Here is a 12,811-nt window from a genome sequence, read left to right as displayed (position 1 = left end):
AAATTTCTTTCCACGAATGTTTGTCTCGAGGACTCCACGAAGCGACTCAAACCTTCCGCCCTGCTATAGGAGTTTATCGCGTAGGTTTGCTCAATCCGGGACGAACTCAGACGGGAAGTATTCCAGCGTACGAATGGGTTTGGAGCCTTCAAAAATTCGTTGCTTAGTGGCCGTTGTAATGAAACCGTGCTGGCTTCCATTCCGGTCGATCTGGCCCAGAATGATGACCCAGTACGCCTTATTGTTTCCGGTTTTATTGTCACCACAGGCATCGTTGCCGAAGTTGTATCACTTTGCAGCTACGATCTTCAACGGCGGTTGTTGCCTCCGACGTTGACACTACGAAGTCTCCGGGATCAAGCACGAGCCCAAGCTGATTAAAGGTGAGAAGCGAAATGCGCTTCACTTCTGCGAGTGAAGAAACATGGTTGTTAAGCTGTGGCTCGACTTCTCATTGAATATGTTCAGGTTGTCACCCGCATACGGATTCGGATAGTCGCGGAAGATCTTGTCAAGGAAAGATTGCAGCGTAGGGCTCTTGATCTCGATCGAAAGAATTGCCCAGGTGTACCAACGTGTAGTCATTATCATCAGCCTTGTGCTTCGAGTACCATCGAACATCAAAGTGAGACTGCTCAAGCTCTTTAATTCGGCGCTCCTCAAGGATGTGGTCCTTAATCTCCGACCATTTGGATGAGGTTCGAGAGCGAGATGTAGAGTCATTTCGTAGATTTTTGACGGCACGAATCGGCCCAAACGGATCTTCCTCTATGTTTTTGGTCATTGTGGAGAGAGAGTTAAACTAGCAAGCCTGTACATGATTTGCACCCCAAAGACGCCAGAGTTTTGAGTTCATATATAGTTGTAATTGCCAGTCTATAATTTAAATGAAAAGCGTAGAATATACAACGAGGATTGAGGAATCTCAATGATTTATCGAGGTCGATAGAGCCTCGCACGGATCAGATGCTGACCTATAGAGGGAACTACCCCTTGTACCCATTCAGGTAGCTACCGCTCAGTCGGATGGCTTATTGTAGCACGAAACCAGGCAGTCATCTATTGGGCTACACCATCCCGTGGGGAGACCCCAAACAGAGATATCTACCTGATGCACGCCTCGTTACCATACCAGTTCTGACGACACAGCCACGGTTGCCCAGTACCTACGGTTTCGAATACGATTCGAGTGCCATATTTCACCGTTCTACAGAGCCCCTATCAGAGAAAATGGATCTGGAACTCGCAGGGTCAATCTGTAACTAGGTAAACAAGACGTAACTAAGAGAGGGGCCTGGGTGATCATCGTTGTTGGCTTACACCTGGCTACATCTACCTGATATTTAGACAACATACTAAATATTCAAACATTCGTAGTTGAACGACTCAAGCGATGATGTATTGGAGGATAGCGTCTCTGAAGTGTTATTCTGGTAAAGATCCATCGCGCTGAGTTCAATAACGATAAAGAAAATTGGCGAGGTGAAGGCTGCCGAGAGACGTTAAGATTGATAGTAACACAGTCTAGGAAGGAGCTGCACGTTGCAAGTCAGTTTGCGCGAGACGTGATGAGCGATGGAAGGGAACTTTTAAGGTTTGTGAACAATGCCGATGGCAGTAGTGCTCAGTGGTGAGCCAATCAGCGAAGATCAATCGCTGACATAAGTCAAAGTGGGGTGGACCTGAAGGCAGATCGACAGTCCCAAATGACGACAGACACGTCTCATTTCACACCTCAACGTTGCCGTCGCGAAAAAAAATTCTCATATTCATTGAGCCTATCTGTGGGTATCGTGGCCCCGTAAGATGCATCATGACTCCTCAAACACCCGAACTCCAGATTGCAAGTGCCGAAGTGGCAGCGCTTGCTTCACGCCTCCGCGTAACAATGTGTCGATCCTAAATCATCAAACTGCATCCATCTCATCAAGTATATGCTTCTATTCCGGTCGAGCGATGCAAAGTGGGCATACTGCAACCTGCGCCGCACGCCTTCCATGTGCCGAACGGTCAGTTGTCTATTCGGAAATAACGTTGACTTAAACTTCTAATTATCTCTCAGATAATCATCATAAGTAGATCATAGATCACTTCTGTGGCGGCTTGCTCGCAAGAAGTTTGTCCTGTTCCTCTTTAGAGAGTTTGTCCCAGTCCGCCACATTTTTATCCTGTGAGGACGATTAGCAGGTCATTTCGAAGGAATATGTTATCGATTACACTTACCCATTCGGCAACACATTCTGGCTTCCAGTTGCACTTTTCTACCTCACCGTACATGGGATGATTGCGGCGCGGGTGGAGTGATGGCCAGCCCGATGCATGGTAGTGGTGTTTTACCAGCGCCCCTCTGGAGTCGTGATTCCCTGAGTCGGAATGCCCCTGGCCTGCCGCGAAAGCTTCCACGTTCAAGACCAGTATACCATGCTCAAGCCTTGACTCCGCCAAGTTGTGGAAAGGATCCCAGGTCACTTCTTTGCCGCCGTTCATTGCAGTCATCTGGGCAAGGACTGCATCTGTGAAAGCCGACGGCCCTGTTCCGCTGATTACTTCGTTGAAGTCGAGCTCAAGCTGACCGACGGAAACTCCTTTCTTCTTGGACAGATCGTGTATCCATTCTTGGATGTTCTCGATCAGCCTCATCATGACAGGAAGGCGAGGCTTGGCCGCAAAGGTCCATTGGCAGAACGATTTGCACTTGGAACCTAGAACAGGATGATCTGCAAAAGCAGGCTCATCAATCTCCACCCCGATAATCATATCAACCTCGAGCTCGGTGTAGCGCTCTGGAATGAACCGTTGGACTGGGCGCAGGCATTCGACGTCGATATCTGCATACACCCCGCCTTCGGCATACATGATCAAGTAACGGAGAAGGTCTGCTCGTATGATCGTAATGTTAAGCTCTCGGTAAAGATCGATGATGTCTGGTCGGTTGAACCCGTTGACGCCATAATGCTCTTCAACGTACTCGAGAGCATTGTCATCTGTCAGAACCTCGTATCGGTAGTTGGGGTTCTTTGCCGGCCACGTTTTCGCTGTATCCGAATCTCGCTGTTCGAAGGTGAGCGGTCCTTGTTTCCAGGTCTGCCAGATCTTCTTCGGGATAGTGGTCGTCGATACTTGCAGGGGCTGTTGGTACTTGAGCTCCCTTCTGTACTTGTGTGCCGCTCGGATGGGAGCAGTAAAGAAATGTGCATTGGCGAAGAATAGGACTATGAAGAGAAGAGCAAGGTATGCAGGCAGCACTCTTCGGACCTGGGTGGTCAGTCTGCTCCTGAAGTGTGAAGCAATTGGCGAGTGGACAGGCATCTTCGTGTCGAGATGGAGCTTGAGCGGTGGAGGTCTGAAGGTCCCCGTTCGCATGCTGGTATCAATGGGAAATTGCAGCTGCTCGCCTTTTTGCCAGCCTCGAACTTCAGGGAGCTCTGGGGGACTGATCAAGCCGCTCCCTGCTACCCGAGCCCTCGTTCCCTAATCCTGACCCAGCATGGTCCGTCGCCAGGGGAAGAAGAGCCTCGGCCAGCAGGCGGCATGACGTCGACCAAATGGACCTCGAAGGAGAGATAGACGCTCGGTATACACGTGAAAGGTAGATCAATATCTTGTTTGACAAGGGAGAACATTGAGCACTGCATGCCCATACTCACGGCTCGTAGGCCTCATCGGCACAAAGAGCTTAGTTAGGATAGTGTCCCCGCCAAGCTAAAGCTTACAGAGGTAGACTCCGCAGTTGCAGACGCCACCAAAACGATTTCGGCACACGACAACGTGATGCTGCCAGGGCCAGCTCTGACGGACCACTCACATGCTTGGATAAATTGTGGGTGTCCTGCATGTGAAGGTCCGAGCAAATTGCTCGCCGATCCTGACCCCATACCGCCAACTTTATCCCCGCATATGCAGTAAACCAGCGCCAAACTACCTGTGGCTTGAAGAACCATAGTCATTCGGCCTCAACGTCCCGATTTTAGCTCGGACGGTATGAAGCCTATGCTCCTGTTACGCAAGCAAATCAATGCATTGACTCGTGAAGGCTTTTGGGGGTTTACCGATTCCTTCTCAATCTTATCACGTCGCTGTGTGAAGGTTACAGTACTCTTTTCACACCGTGGTGTCGCACACCATCACTGCAAAGTCTTGGCCATCTCAACGAACCCTCTACACGATGCCGGCGAAGTACGAAGGTTTGCTAGACCAGGAGCGCATGCAGGAAGTCAATCTACATTCTGCAACTTGGAAATCTGTACGACCAGGAAGATGGAGTCTCGACGTTGTTCGACCTCAGTTCCTGACTATGCGTCCTGGCAGTCCAAAGAAGCGATTGCGACCGACGGCGTGGCTCGACGGCCTTCGAGGCTTTGCGGCTTTGGTCGTTTACCTTCATCACAATCAGCTTTGGGCACACGACTTCCACGGAAATATCATCTTCGAAAACGCATTTGGCTTTGAGGGCAGACATTATTTCGCTGCATTGCCCTTTGTTCGACATTTCTTCTCAGGTGGCCACTTTGCGGTTTCCATCTTCTTCGTTATCTCGGGTTACGTGCTTTCTGTGAAATCACTCAGTTTAATTCACAAAGGCCAACATCAGACTTTAACGGAGGGTGTCGGCTCCGCACTCTTCCGACGCTGGATTCGACTGTACATTCCAGTCATCGCGGTCAGTTTGTCCTCTTTGGTGTTACGATATTACCCCGGAATCTCCGCCGCGTTCGGTGAGAAGAAAGAAACGTTCGGTGAGGACCTGTGGCAATATTACACGACCTTCAAGAACTACAGCTTTGTGTTCCTCACTGGCAACTTGTATGAGTTCCCACTACTATACCACCCTCATTCATGGTCGATCCCGATCGAGTTCAAAGGATCGATCATTGTCTACACGGCGCTCTTGGCCCTTTCCAAGTGTACCAGGAACGCGCGACTATGGCTTCAAACAGGACTCATCTTTTATTTCCTGTACATCGTTGATGGATGGTACGGCGCCCTTTTTACTGCTGGAATGATGCTGTGCGACCTGGAGCTGCTCGCAGTCAACAACCAACTGCCGCGCCTTTTCACCAAGCTTGAGGACTTCAAGGAGTTGATATTCTTCCATCTCTTCATCACTGCAATGTACCTTGGAGGCGTCCCATCCTGTGATGGGGATGACTACGCAGGCATATTGAAGAAGTCGCCAGGTTGGAAGTGGTTGTCACATCTGAAGCCTCAAGCTGTATTCGACGGAAAATGGTTCTACCTGTTTTGGGCGGCCTTGTTCACAGTGGCTTCAATACCCCGGTTGCCTTGGCTGAAGTATTTCTTCGAGACACGCTTTTGCCAGTACCTTGCCCGTGTTTCTTTCGCGCTGTACCTTGTCCACGGTCCGATTATATTCTTCCTGGCTGACCGCATCTACGCTGCGGTCGGCCTCACGAGAGATGACCACAAGCTCCGCATTCCTAACTGGATGGACAAATTCCCTATTTCGAAGAGTGGGCCAATGGGATTTGAATTGGCTTTCTGGGCAGCACAGTTGGTTCTCTTTCCGATCACACTGTGGGCGGCAGAAGTGGTGACCAAATTGTTCGACGAGCCGAGCGTCAAATTCGCCAATTGGCTCTACAACAAGTCCTTGGCCCCTCCCTCGTCACCAAAGTCTGCAGCTTAATCTCAGCGACGCGAATAAATCTAGAGAAATGACATCAGTTCGAATTATCGACTTCGTATTCCCCGATATCGCTGTTTCTCGTGCATTCGTGCGAGTGCACTCGTGTGCCGTTATTTCACATGTACCTCGGATCAAATCCTGGGCTCGACGCCGCAATCCTCGAGCCTCGAAAATTGATGAACCCTTGCTCCCAACATAGAAAAGGATAACTAGCTATCCTGAAACAGTGCTGCGTCCGGCGCTAATCACCTTGCCCCATCCCCATACCCCAGACGGCTACCCGCTAGCGGGGTAAGTTCAAGGCCGCTGCACTACGCCGCTTGGTGTCAGAGGTCCCAGCCTCTCAATATGCGGCATATTTAATTAGGCATCGAGATTTGTGCAGATCTGGAGCATGTACGAATGCAATACCGCGGCATCTCGCAGGATCGTGATTTCGCATGTCAATCCATGACGCCAGACCCCACCCTTGTATTGCCCACTTAATTTCATGTGCATCTCATCAGATGTCTCAATAGAGGTGGTCTGTTATTGAACCCTTCCGGCTTGTTGAGTCCAGTCACCTCAGACAAAGTACTATCTCCAATCCGTCGCTCGGTGAGTGCCCGAGACGAGATAGGAAAAGACCGGACCTGGGATTCGAGCTCCCTGTTCGGCAGCGAGACATCTTTAAGTGGTTAGCTTTGCTGCCCAACATCCTCACAAATATGCGACGCTGGCGCACTGTTGCGACGGCGACACTCATCCTGATAACAGTCATCTATCTCATCACACTGAATCAAGAAGCCATCTCAGACAACTACTCCTTTGGCATACCTTTTACAGAGTGGGATCAAGATGAGTCCGAGAGCAGCAAGACGCATGGGCGGCTATTAGGGGTAAAGCCACACCCACCAGAATCATTCCCGAATGAAGCAACACCTCAAGATGCGAACACGGACCTGTCAAACATACATGCAAACCATGAGCCCGACCTAGAATTGCCAGGTACTTTACAACCATCCCCACCAACTGAGACTGGGCAAGTCGGCTTTCAGGCCGAATTCGGTTTCCAGCAAGACCTAGAGCTAGATCTCCCCGTGGACGTCTTGCGGAAATTCAGCAATAATAGACCGCACAACTACGATCCTGCCGGACCCAAGACGAACGTGTATGCTACATTCATGGGAACCAATAATCCCTCCATTAAGGACCCCTATTATATGGCCATTCACTCGCTGATATATCGCCTACTCTGGTCTCCCAAATCTAGAAGCGAAAAGTACGCCTTCGTTGTCTACGTCGCCAAGTACGTTACACCTGAACAGCGGGAACTTCTTGCCGGAGCCGGTGCCATTGTTCGAGAGCTCGAAATGCTCGAGTGGGATCCTCAAGACGAGGGAATCCAGAAACGGTGGAAGAATCTATTCGCGAAATTGAATATGTGGAAAGAAACGGAATTCTCGCGAATATTTTCCCTGGATGCGGATGCATTTCCAGTCGCCAACATCGATGGCATCTTCGACACCGCGACTGAGCAGACCTGTATAGAAGCGAAACTTACTCCCGAGGACTATCTGCCTGACGGTACATCTGCTTGCGAGCCGTACGTATTCGCAGGCATCCCGCAGGACCCGTTCAACCCGGTCGCCAAAAGCATCAACGGAGGTGCCCTTGTTTTCTCGCCTTCCACGCGCATGCATCAACGCTTTCTGCAGAATTATCTCAAGTATGACAGGTACGATGTCAAGTTGGTCGAGCAGGCTTTCTTGAACTGGCAATTCGACATCAACGGGGCATTTCCTGCACAACTATTGGATCGAGAGTGGAACGCCGCATTTCCGAACGAAGAAGACGAAGGCAAGGTCAAAGTGGTGCATGAGAAGATCTGGTCCGAAGATCGGGAGTGGTTGAAGAAGGAGTGGGTCAATGAATGGATCGCAATGACGCAATTCTATATGAGCGAGGCTTTCAGCAATGCTAGGTTCCTTGATGGTCTAACTGATAGTTAGTGGGGTTGTAGGTAATGGAGGCGCCGGTTTTTTTTTACCCGACCTAGGTAGTTGGTGATACCCGTGAAAACACATGAGACTGCCCCAAATGCACATTATATCCGCACCTGGGTGCTTTGCTAACGCTCTCATGACGCGATGTACATCGTGAAATAATTTCCCTTTCCAAGTACTCACCTCCATAGACCTCATATCCATCACTAGAGTGGAGGGCTCCAAGTGAGCGTAATCAGAAATCCCCTTGTAGCATGAACTCTTGGCAGATGACCCCACCAATGAGAGAACGATGCATCCTATAGTCAAACTCGAGAACACGTGTACAAGAACTCTCTGACTCAGATCTGAAATATTATGGTCTAGCTTCCGTCTCTGGAAAAGTCAGTAGACGCTCTAACTGAGATCATTTCCACGACGGACGGGACGACTCGCCGATTCAGTTGTATCATATAGATAGCTTCTCATCGGAAACACAGATGATGGTAGGTAATATGGACAAGGTTAGTATTTCAGAGCCGGAAATGAACATGGTACGGTTCGCAATCTCGGTTTTGCGCAAAATCAGGGTTTGATGGTTCTTGAAAGGTATTGCGGTCACCTGTAAAATCAATATTAAGCAAACCCCCATAGGGTTCAGTCAATTTTCACTTCGAATAGTACGCTTCAATGTCAAAGATTGCTTTGTCGCTAGCATTCGCGTATCGTGGCAAGCTGTTGAACGATTGAGCTCTGATCCCCGTGATGATGATTCACTGACAATCTACGGCTATCTGAAAGAGTAAACAACGCGATGTTACTGCCAAGCTCTAAATCTCCAGCAACATATTTTGCATTGCCTTAAAATCGGAGCGGCGGAGCTCCCGGTTTCTGTATAGCTCCCATACCACCAGGTGCCATTGGCAGCGAGAAATCGTCATTTGTGGCGCTTCGTGTTGGTATAGCTCCCATTGGCCTTTCCCCAGTGCTTTGAGGGATTGCAGCGCTCACATGTGACACATAGCTCCTTCCTGGTACCACTTTTGATGTCGACACGATTTGACCCAACGGTGTGGGTGCTGATGTTGCGAGTTTGCTCTTCAACGTCGAGATCAATGTCTCGATACCAAGGCTTTGAAAAGAGGGAACCACCGATGTACTGTTTTCCTGCGCAACAATAGCCTCCGATACTATGCTATCCAAAGAACCCGGCTGCAAGCTCTGCGGCCCGTCGCACCCACGTCCCCTCACCTCTCCACAGAACAGGGTGTCACAAGGTGTTTCGCAAGGCACACCCGGGTTCACAAAGATGTTCAGCGCTTCTGGCCATGTCCAGCCTCTCAGTGCCATCCATCCCTTAGGACCGAAGGGGTGGCCCTTTCTTCCATGCAGACATGCGCAGTTGTCTTTTCTACATATAGCACCCGGTCCGCACGGTGGTGCACCAGCGTTGCTACATTTCTGGAGAGGACACGGCGGAGGCTGCTGGCCCGCAACGGTGGGGGTGTCGGAGTCTTGTTGACCGGTTATTGTGTTGTAACCACCAAGACCCGCGGGCTGAGGCGTTATTTGGCCATTATGTGGAGGCGTCTTAGTTGTGAGGAGGGTTCGTGAACAGCGTAGGTCGCGTGGACAGCGGCTGCAGTCGAGCGCTAGCGCAGGGCAGTTCATCATCCACGGTGCTGGTAAAAAGTTGTCGACCATTTGTGATCGACCATTGTCATTGAACGGTGATATAGGGTCGAGCGAGTTGGGAGCATGATTCTGAGAATCATGCGACCACTCTGGATTCAAAGTGTAACCTGGATTTGCGCTTGGATCCGAGTCAGGGGCTTCTCTGTGCAAAGAACGAGTATCAAATTTTCCATTCACTCCGTGGAGATCTCGTGGTTGTGCCGCAGTGGAAGACTTTGCGAAGACTAACAAGCATACGATGAGTAGAAGACACATTATGGTGCAGGGCAACGAACAATCGGCACTTTGGCTACCGGAATGGAGCTATATTAGTATTCCAGGGTCTTATGCGCGGATAGCGTAACGATATGCAAGGGGGTCAGCTGGCGGCCCAAGATCTTAAAGCTATGAAGAATGCAGCAGAGGATCAATCGGAACCCACACGTAGAAGAGCGTGAGCCTTCGAGAATCTAGAATAGACTGTCGCTTGAAGCTCCGAGCAAGGGTCCGCCCCCTGTCAGCAGTGGACGGCATGGAGACCATCGAACAACAGCTTTTCACGAACTTTGCCCAACAAACAAATTGAAATAATGCGATATAATGAGCCAAAAGTTAGAACTATAATTAAGGGCCACTATTTCTAGGCGCGAAACTTTGAGGCTAGTCATCCCTCAGATACTTAGCAACTGCTTCGAGTTGCAGCGAGCACCTTACCACTTCTCGACAGCAGGCCTCAAGTCCAGCTCCCATGTGAAGTTGGTTCTCGGTTGTGTGTGCAGATACCAGTAGTCATTCGCAATCTACCCAAGTTGTTAGCTTGACTCTAATCCCTGGAAAGTGGTACGCACCCCGTCTGCGCTCAACTTTGCATCTGGGCCTGCATCCTTCAACCACCCCTTCGTCCGAGGGATGTCGATGACACCATCAATAATGGCGTGGCTAACATGCACACCTTCCGGTCCAAATTCCTTTGCTAAACTCTGGGACAATGCCCGGAGCGCCCATTTGCCAGTCGAGAAGGACGACATTTGTGCGCTACTCTTGACGGAAGCGGTTGCGCCAGTGAAGATAAGAGATGGCGGGTATTGTGACTTCTGCTTGACTCCTTCGAGAAGGAGAGGGAGGGTTGCTTGTGAGAAAAGAAACCCGCCCTTTGCACTGACAGTAAGCGACTGAGTGAAGGCGTCTTCTGGCACCTCAAGGAATGGCCTTCGCATGAAGCCTCCACTGGCATTGAATATAGCTGCCTGTCCCGGGGATCAGTTACTGTTCATAATAAAGGCTAGCATTACGCACTGCAGCAGCTACGTCAGATCCAAATTCTTTCTTGATGGCATCAACGGCAAGCTGGACGCTCTTCGAATCCGAGACGTCCGTGCTGATGCCGATAGCCTTTCCACCACTTGCATTAATCTCCTCAGCAAGGCTCTGATAGCTATCAGGATTTCTCGCCAGCAGCACCACTGGATATGTTGCTGCGAATTTGCGTGCGACAGCGGCACCGGTACCAGCCCCAACACCCGCGACAATGGCGATGAGCTTCGAAGACATGATTGGCTGATGGTATGATCCAAGGCGGAATGGATAATGTGGTGGGTGGAAGATAGAGGGACAGTAGAATGAACGAGGAGGAAGATTGTAGAACACGCTTTTATGTTGGCTTTGATTAGATATTTGACGGTGTTTAAGTAAGACGCCTGCCGTTGTGCTGAAGACGTATTGCACAGAACGGACCTGGTCGGACACCGAGCAACGTCACGATTGTTAAGCGAGCGTGCACTAGTGAGCTTGAACCTCACTGGTCAACCACAACCACAACTACAACCGCACTATCAGACTCCAAATCCCTCTCGCAAAAACAGAGACTGAAAACGGATCGCCGCCCCTGGAAATTCAGCGTAAAATAGGATCACTTGGTGAGAGTTCCGAACACATGAGGAACCGTCGCGTACCAGGTCTCTTCTGGAGGCTGCACGAGGTCAACTCTCTCCCAGGCGCCCGCTTGCAAAAGGCTCTTTTTTGTATCTTAGTACGCGCGTGAGATCAGTAGATGTATCAACAAAGTGCGCAGCGGGAAGCCGCTAGACTTGCTTACCTCTGCACAGCTCACATCCCCCTATGATATGCGGCCAAAACAAGTTGACGAACGCTAACCGAACGTAAGCGGCAACCTGCAACAGTAAATGAATGCTACGCACCTTGATAGAAACGCATAAAGTAATTCTTGTTCGTCTTCACATGTTCGAAAATGTACCACCTGCCGCCTTTCTTCAGGTATTGGTAAAGTTCGGCAATATTTTCTTCGGGCTCGGGAATGCCGCACAGGCAAAGAAGGGTCACTATGCAATCCACGCTTCCCTTTTCGATTTTGCTGATACTGCCGTCAATCTCAGTCACTTCGACGTTCGAAATGTCCTGTATTCCAGCTGGGATAATATTGTAGACGCCGTCGAGACCTGCTTGGTGAGCACGCATTCGCAGCCCTGGATGTGCTGTCGTGTTCGGCTCGACCCCGTACACTTTCAAATCACCCGTGTTGCTTTTGGCGTAGAGGTCAACCCAGAAGCCGGGCCCGGGCCCGATGTCCAAAATAACGCCACTGACCGGGGATACCACAGGCTTATCCACCACCTGAGCCTGGCTTATACGACCTTCCAGAAGCGCTGTAATGCGCGGCCCGTTCCCGACTCGGATATTCGCACCAGCCCGAGCCCAAAATGCATTGAACCAGACGTCTTGAATACGAGAAAAGGAGATGTTTTGGAGCGGCTCAGTCTGCACCAAATGCTTGATGGCCCCAGGAAGGTACGATATAGCAATTCCCAAGAACTGCCAGGGAAATAGCAGCGACAAGCAGACAGTAAAAAAGTCTTGGACGGCAGTCATGTTCAGTAGTGTTGGGTTGGGGGAATAGTGATTGAAGCAGGTATGATGTTGCCGAAGCAGTAGTGGCTCAAGGGAGAAAAGCGAGAAAGCGGGGCATATATGAACACCATCTCCTACGAGCACTAGGAGGCTTTATATACAACGCAGCGGATAATGCCGCCTTCCAGCGGTGATAAAAAAAATAACATCACCGAGCTGGTGCCGAATAAGGATGTATACTTCGGATCGCCCGCATCAGAGGAAGAGTAGGTAAGCGGAGAGGTCCGTAATATTGACATGGCCCGGCGCTAGCTATCGGTATAGGATTAGTGAGCTGTACCAAAGAGAGATGTGCACGCGAGGTTGTATGAGCATCATCGGGGCTGCGTTGCTCCCCTCCCTAGGGGTATTACCTCGCTTGATTTCTTGCCCAACCTTGCCCCACATATATAAGGCAAAGTACGAATCGATGGTAGTAACGAGCGAACGATGTAGTCATTAGAGAAAGAGCGCATTGAAACGCGGAATGTAGTTGTGTATCTGTTTACAAGCTCTCTCCAGGGCGCAGTGTTACCGTCAGTCGGAGCGTATCCAAGTCCGACTATCCTTGACCTTTCCTAGGCCTCTACGAACTATAATGCAAATACATGGCGGTTCAACA

The 12,811-nt window shown here is 50.2% G+C and overlaps 6 protein-coding genes across 6 annotated transcripts; 2 read left to right on the top strand and 4 right to left on the bottom strand.

Annotated features, from left to right (window-relative positions):
- Positions 1-2,087: 2,087 nt before the first annotated feature.
- On the bottom strand, positions 2,088-3,309 carry CC84DRAFT_1077568 (alpha-1,6-mannosyltransferase Och1; the record flags this gene model as incomplete). The annotated part of the gene is made up of 2 exons (XM_018173761.1): positions 2,088-2,168; positions 2,224-3,309. The coding sequence occupies 2 exons, from the start codon at positions 3,307-3,309 to the stop codon at positions 2,088-2,090; spliced, it is 1,167 nt and encodes a 388-aa protein (XP_018043103.1).
- A 428-nt stretch (positions 3,310-3,737) lies between these two features.
- On the top strand, positions 3,738-5,705 carry CC84DRAFT_157955 (acyltransferase-like protein). Its single transcript, XM_018185412.1, has 2 exons — positions 3,738-3,979; positions 4,034-5,705. Exon 2 carries the CDS (start codon positions 4,166-4,168, stop codon positions 5,645-5,647), a length of 1,482 nt encoding a protein of 493 aa, XP_018043102.1. The 5' UTR covers positions 3,738-3,979; positions 4,034-4,165; the 3' UTR covers positions 5,648-5,705.
- A 931-nt stretch (positions 5,706-6,636) lies between these two features.
- CC84DRAFT_1066219 (nucleotide-diphospho-sugar transferase) lies at positions 6,637-7,638 on the top strand (the record flags this gene model as incomplete). The annotated part of the gene is made up of 1 exon (XM_018173632.2): positions 6,637-7,638. A coding segment is annotated over one exon (1,002 nt), but the record flags the coding sequence as incomplete, so codon positions are not given.
- An 834-nt stretch (positions 7,639-8,472) lies between these two features.
- CC84DRAFT_1227319 (uncharacterized protein) lies at positions 8,473-9,561 on the bottom strand (the record flags this gene model as incomplete). The annotated part of the gene is made up of 1 exon (XM_018183609.1): positions 8,473-9,561. One exon carries the CDS (start codon positions 9,559-9,561, stop codon positions 8,473-8,475), a length of 1,089 nt encoding a protein of 362 aa, XP_018043100.1.
- A 374-nt stretch (positions 9,562-9,935) lies between these two features.
- Positions 9,936-11,015, bottom strand: CC84DRAFT_157916 (NAD(P)-binding protein). The gene is made up of 3 exons (XM_018185410.1): positions 10,582-11,015; positions 10,134-10,532; positions 9,936-10,085 (listed from the first exon to the last, which is right to left on the bottom strand). Exons 1-3 carry the CDS (start codon positions 10,834-10,836, stop codon positions 9,996-9,998), a joined length of 744 nt encoding a protein of 247 aa, XP_018043099.1. The 5' UTR covers positions 10,837-11,015; the 3' UTR covers positions 9,936-9,995.
- CC84DRAFT_157930 (methyltransferase domain-containing protein) lies at positions 10,849-12,264 on the bottom strand. The gene is made up of 3 exons (XM_018185411.1): positions 11,484-12,264; positions 11,381-11,434; positions 10,849-11,310 (listed from the first exon to the last, which is right to left on the bottom strand). The coding sequence occupies exons 1-3, from the start codon at positions 12,169-12,171 to the stop codon at positions 11,195-11,197; spliced, it is 858 nt and encodes a 285-aa protein (XP_018043098.1). The 5' UTR covers positions 12,172-12,264; the 3' UTR covers positions 10,849-11,194.
- Between the last annotated feature and the right edge of the window lie 547 nt (positions 12,265-12,811).

This window comes from Paraphaeosphaeria sporulosa (assembly GCF_001642045.1).
Source record: "Paraphaeosphaeria sporulosa strain AP3s5-JAC2a unplaced genomic scaffold CC84scaffold_1, whole genome shotgun sequence".
NCBI classification, from domain to species: Eukaryota; Fungi; Ascomycota; class Dothideomycetes; order Pleosporales; family Didymosphaeriaceae; genus Paraphaeosphaeria; species Paraphaeosphaeria sporulosa.
The sequence above is the reverse complement of the archived record's forward strand: the minus strand, read 5'-3'. Positions and strand labels throughout refer to the sequence as shown.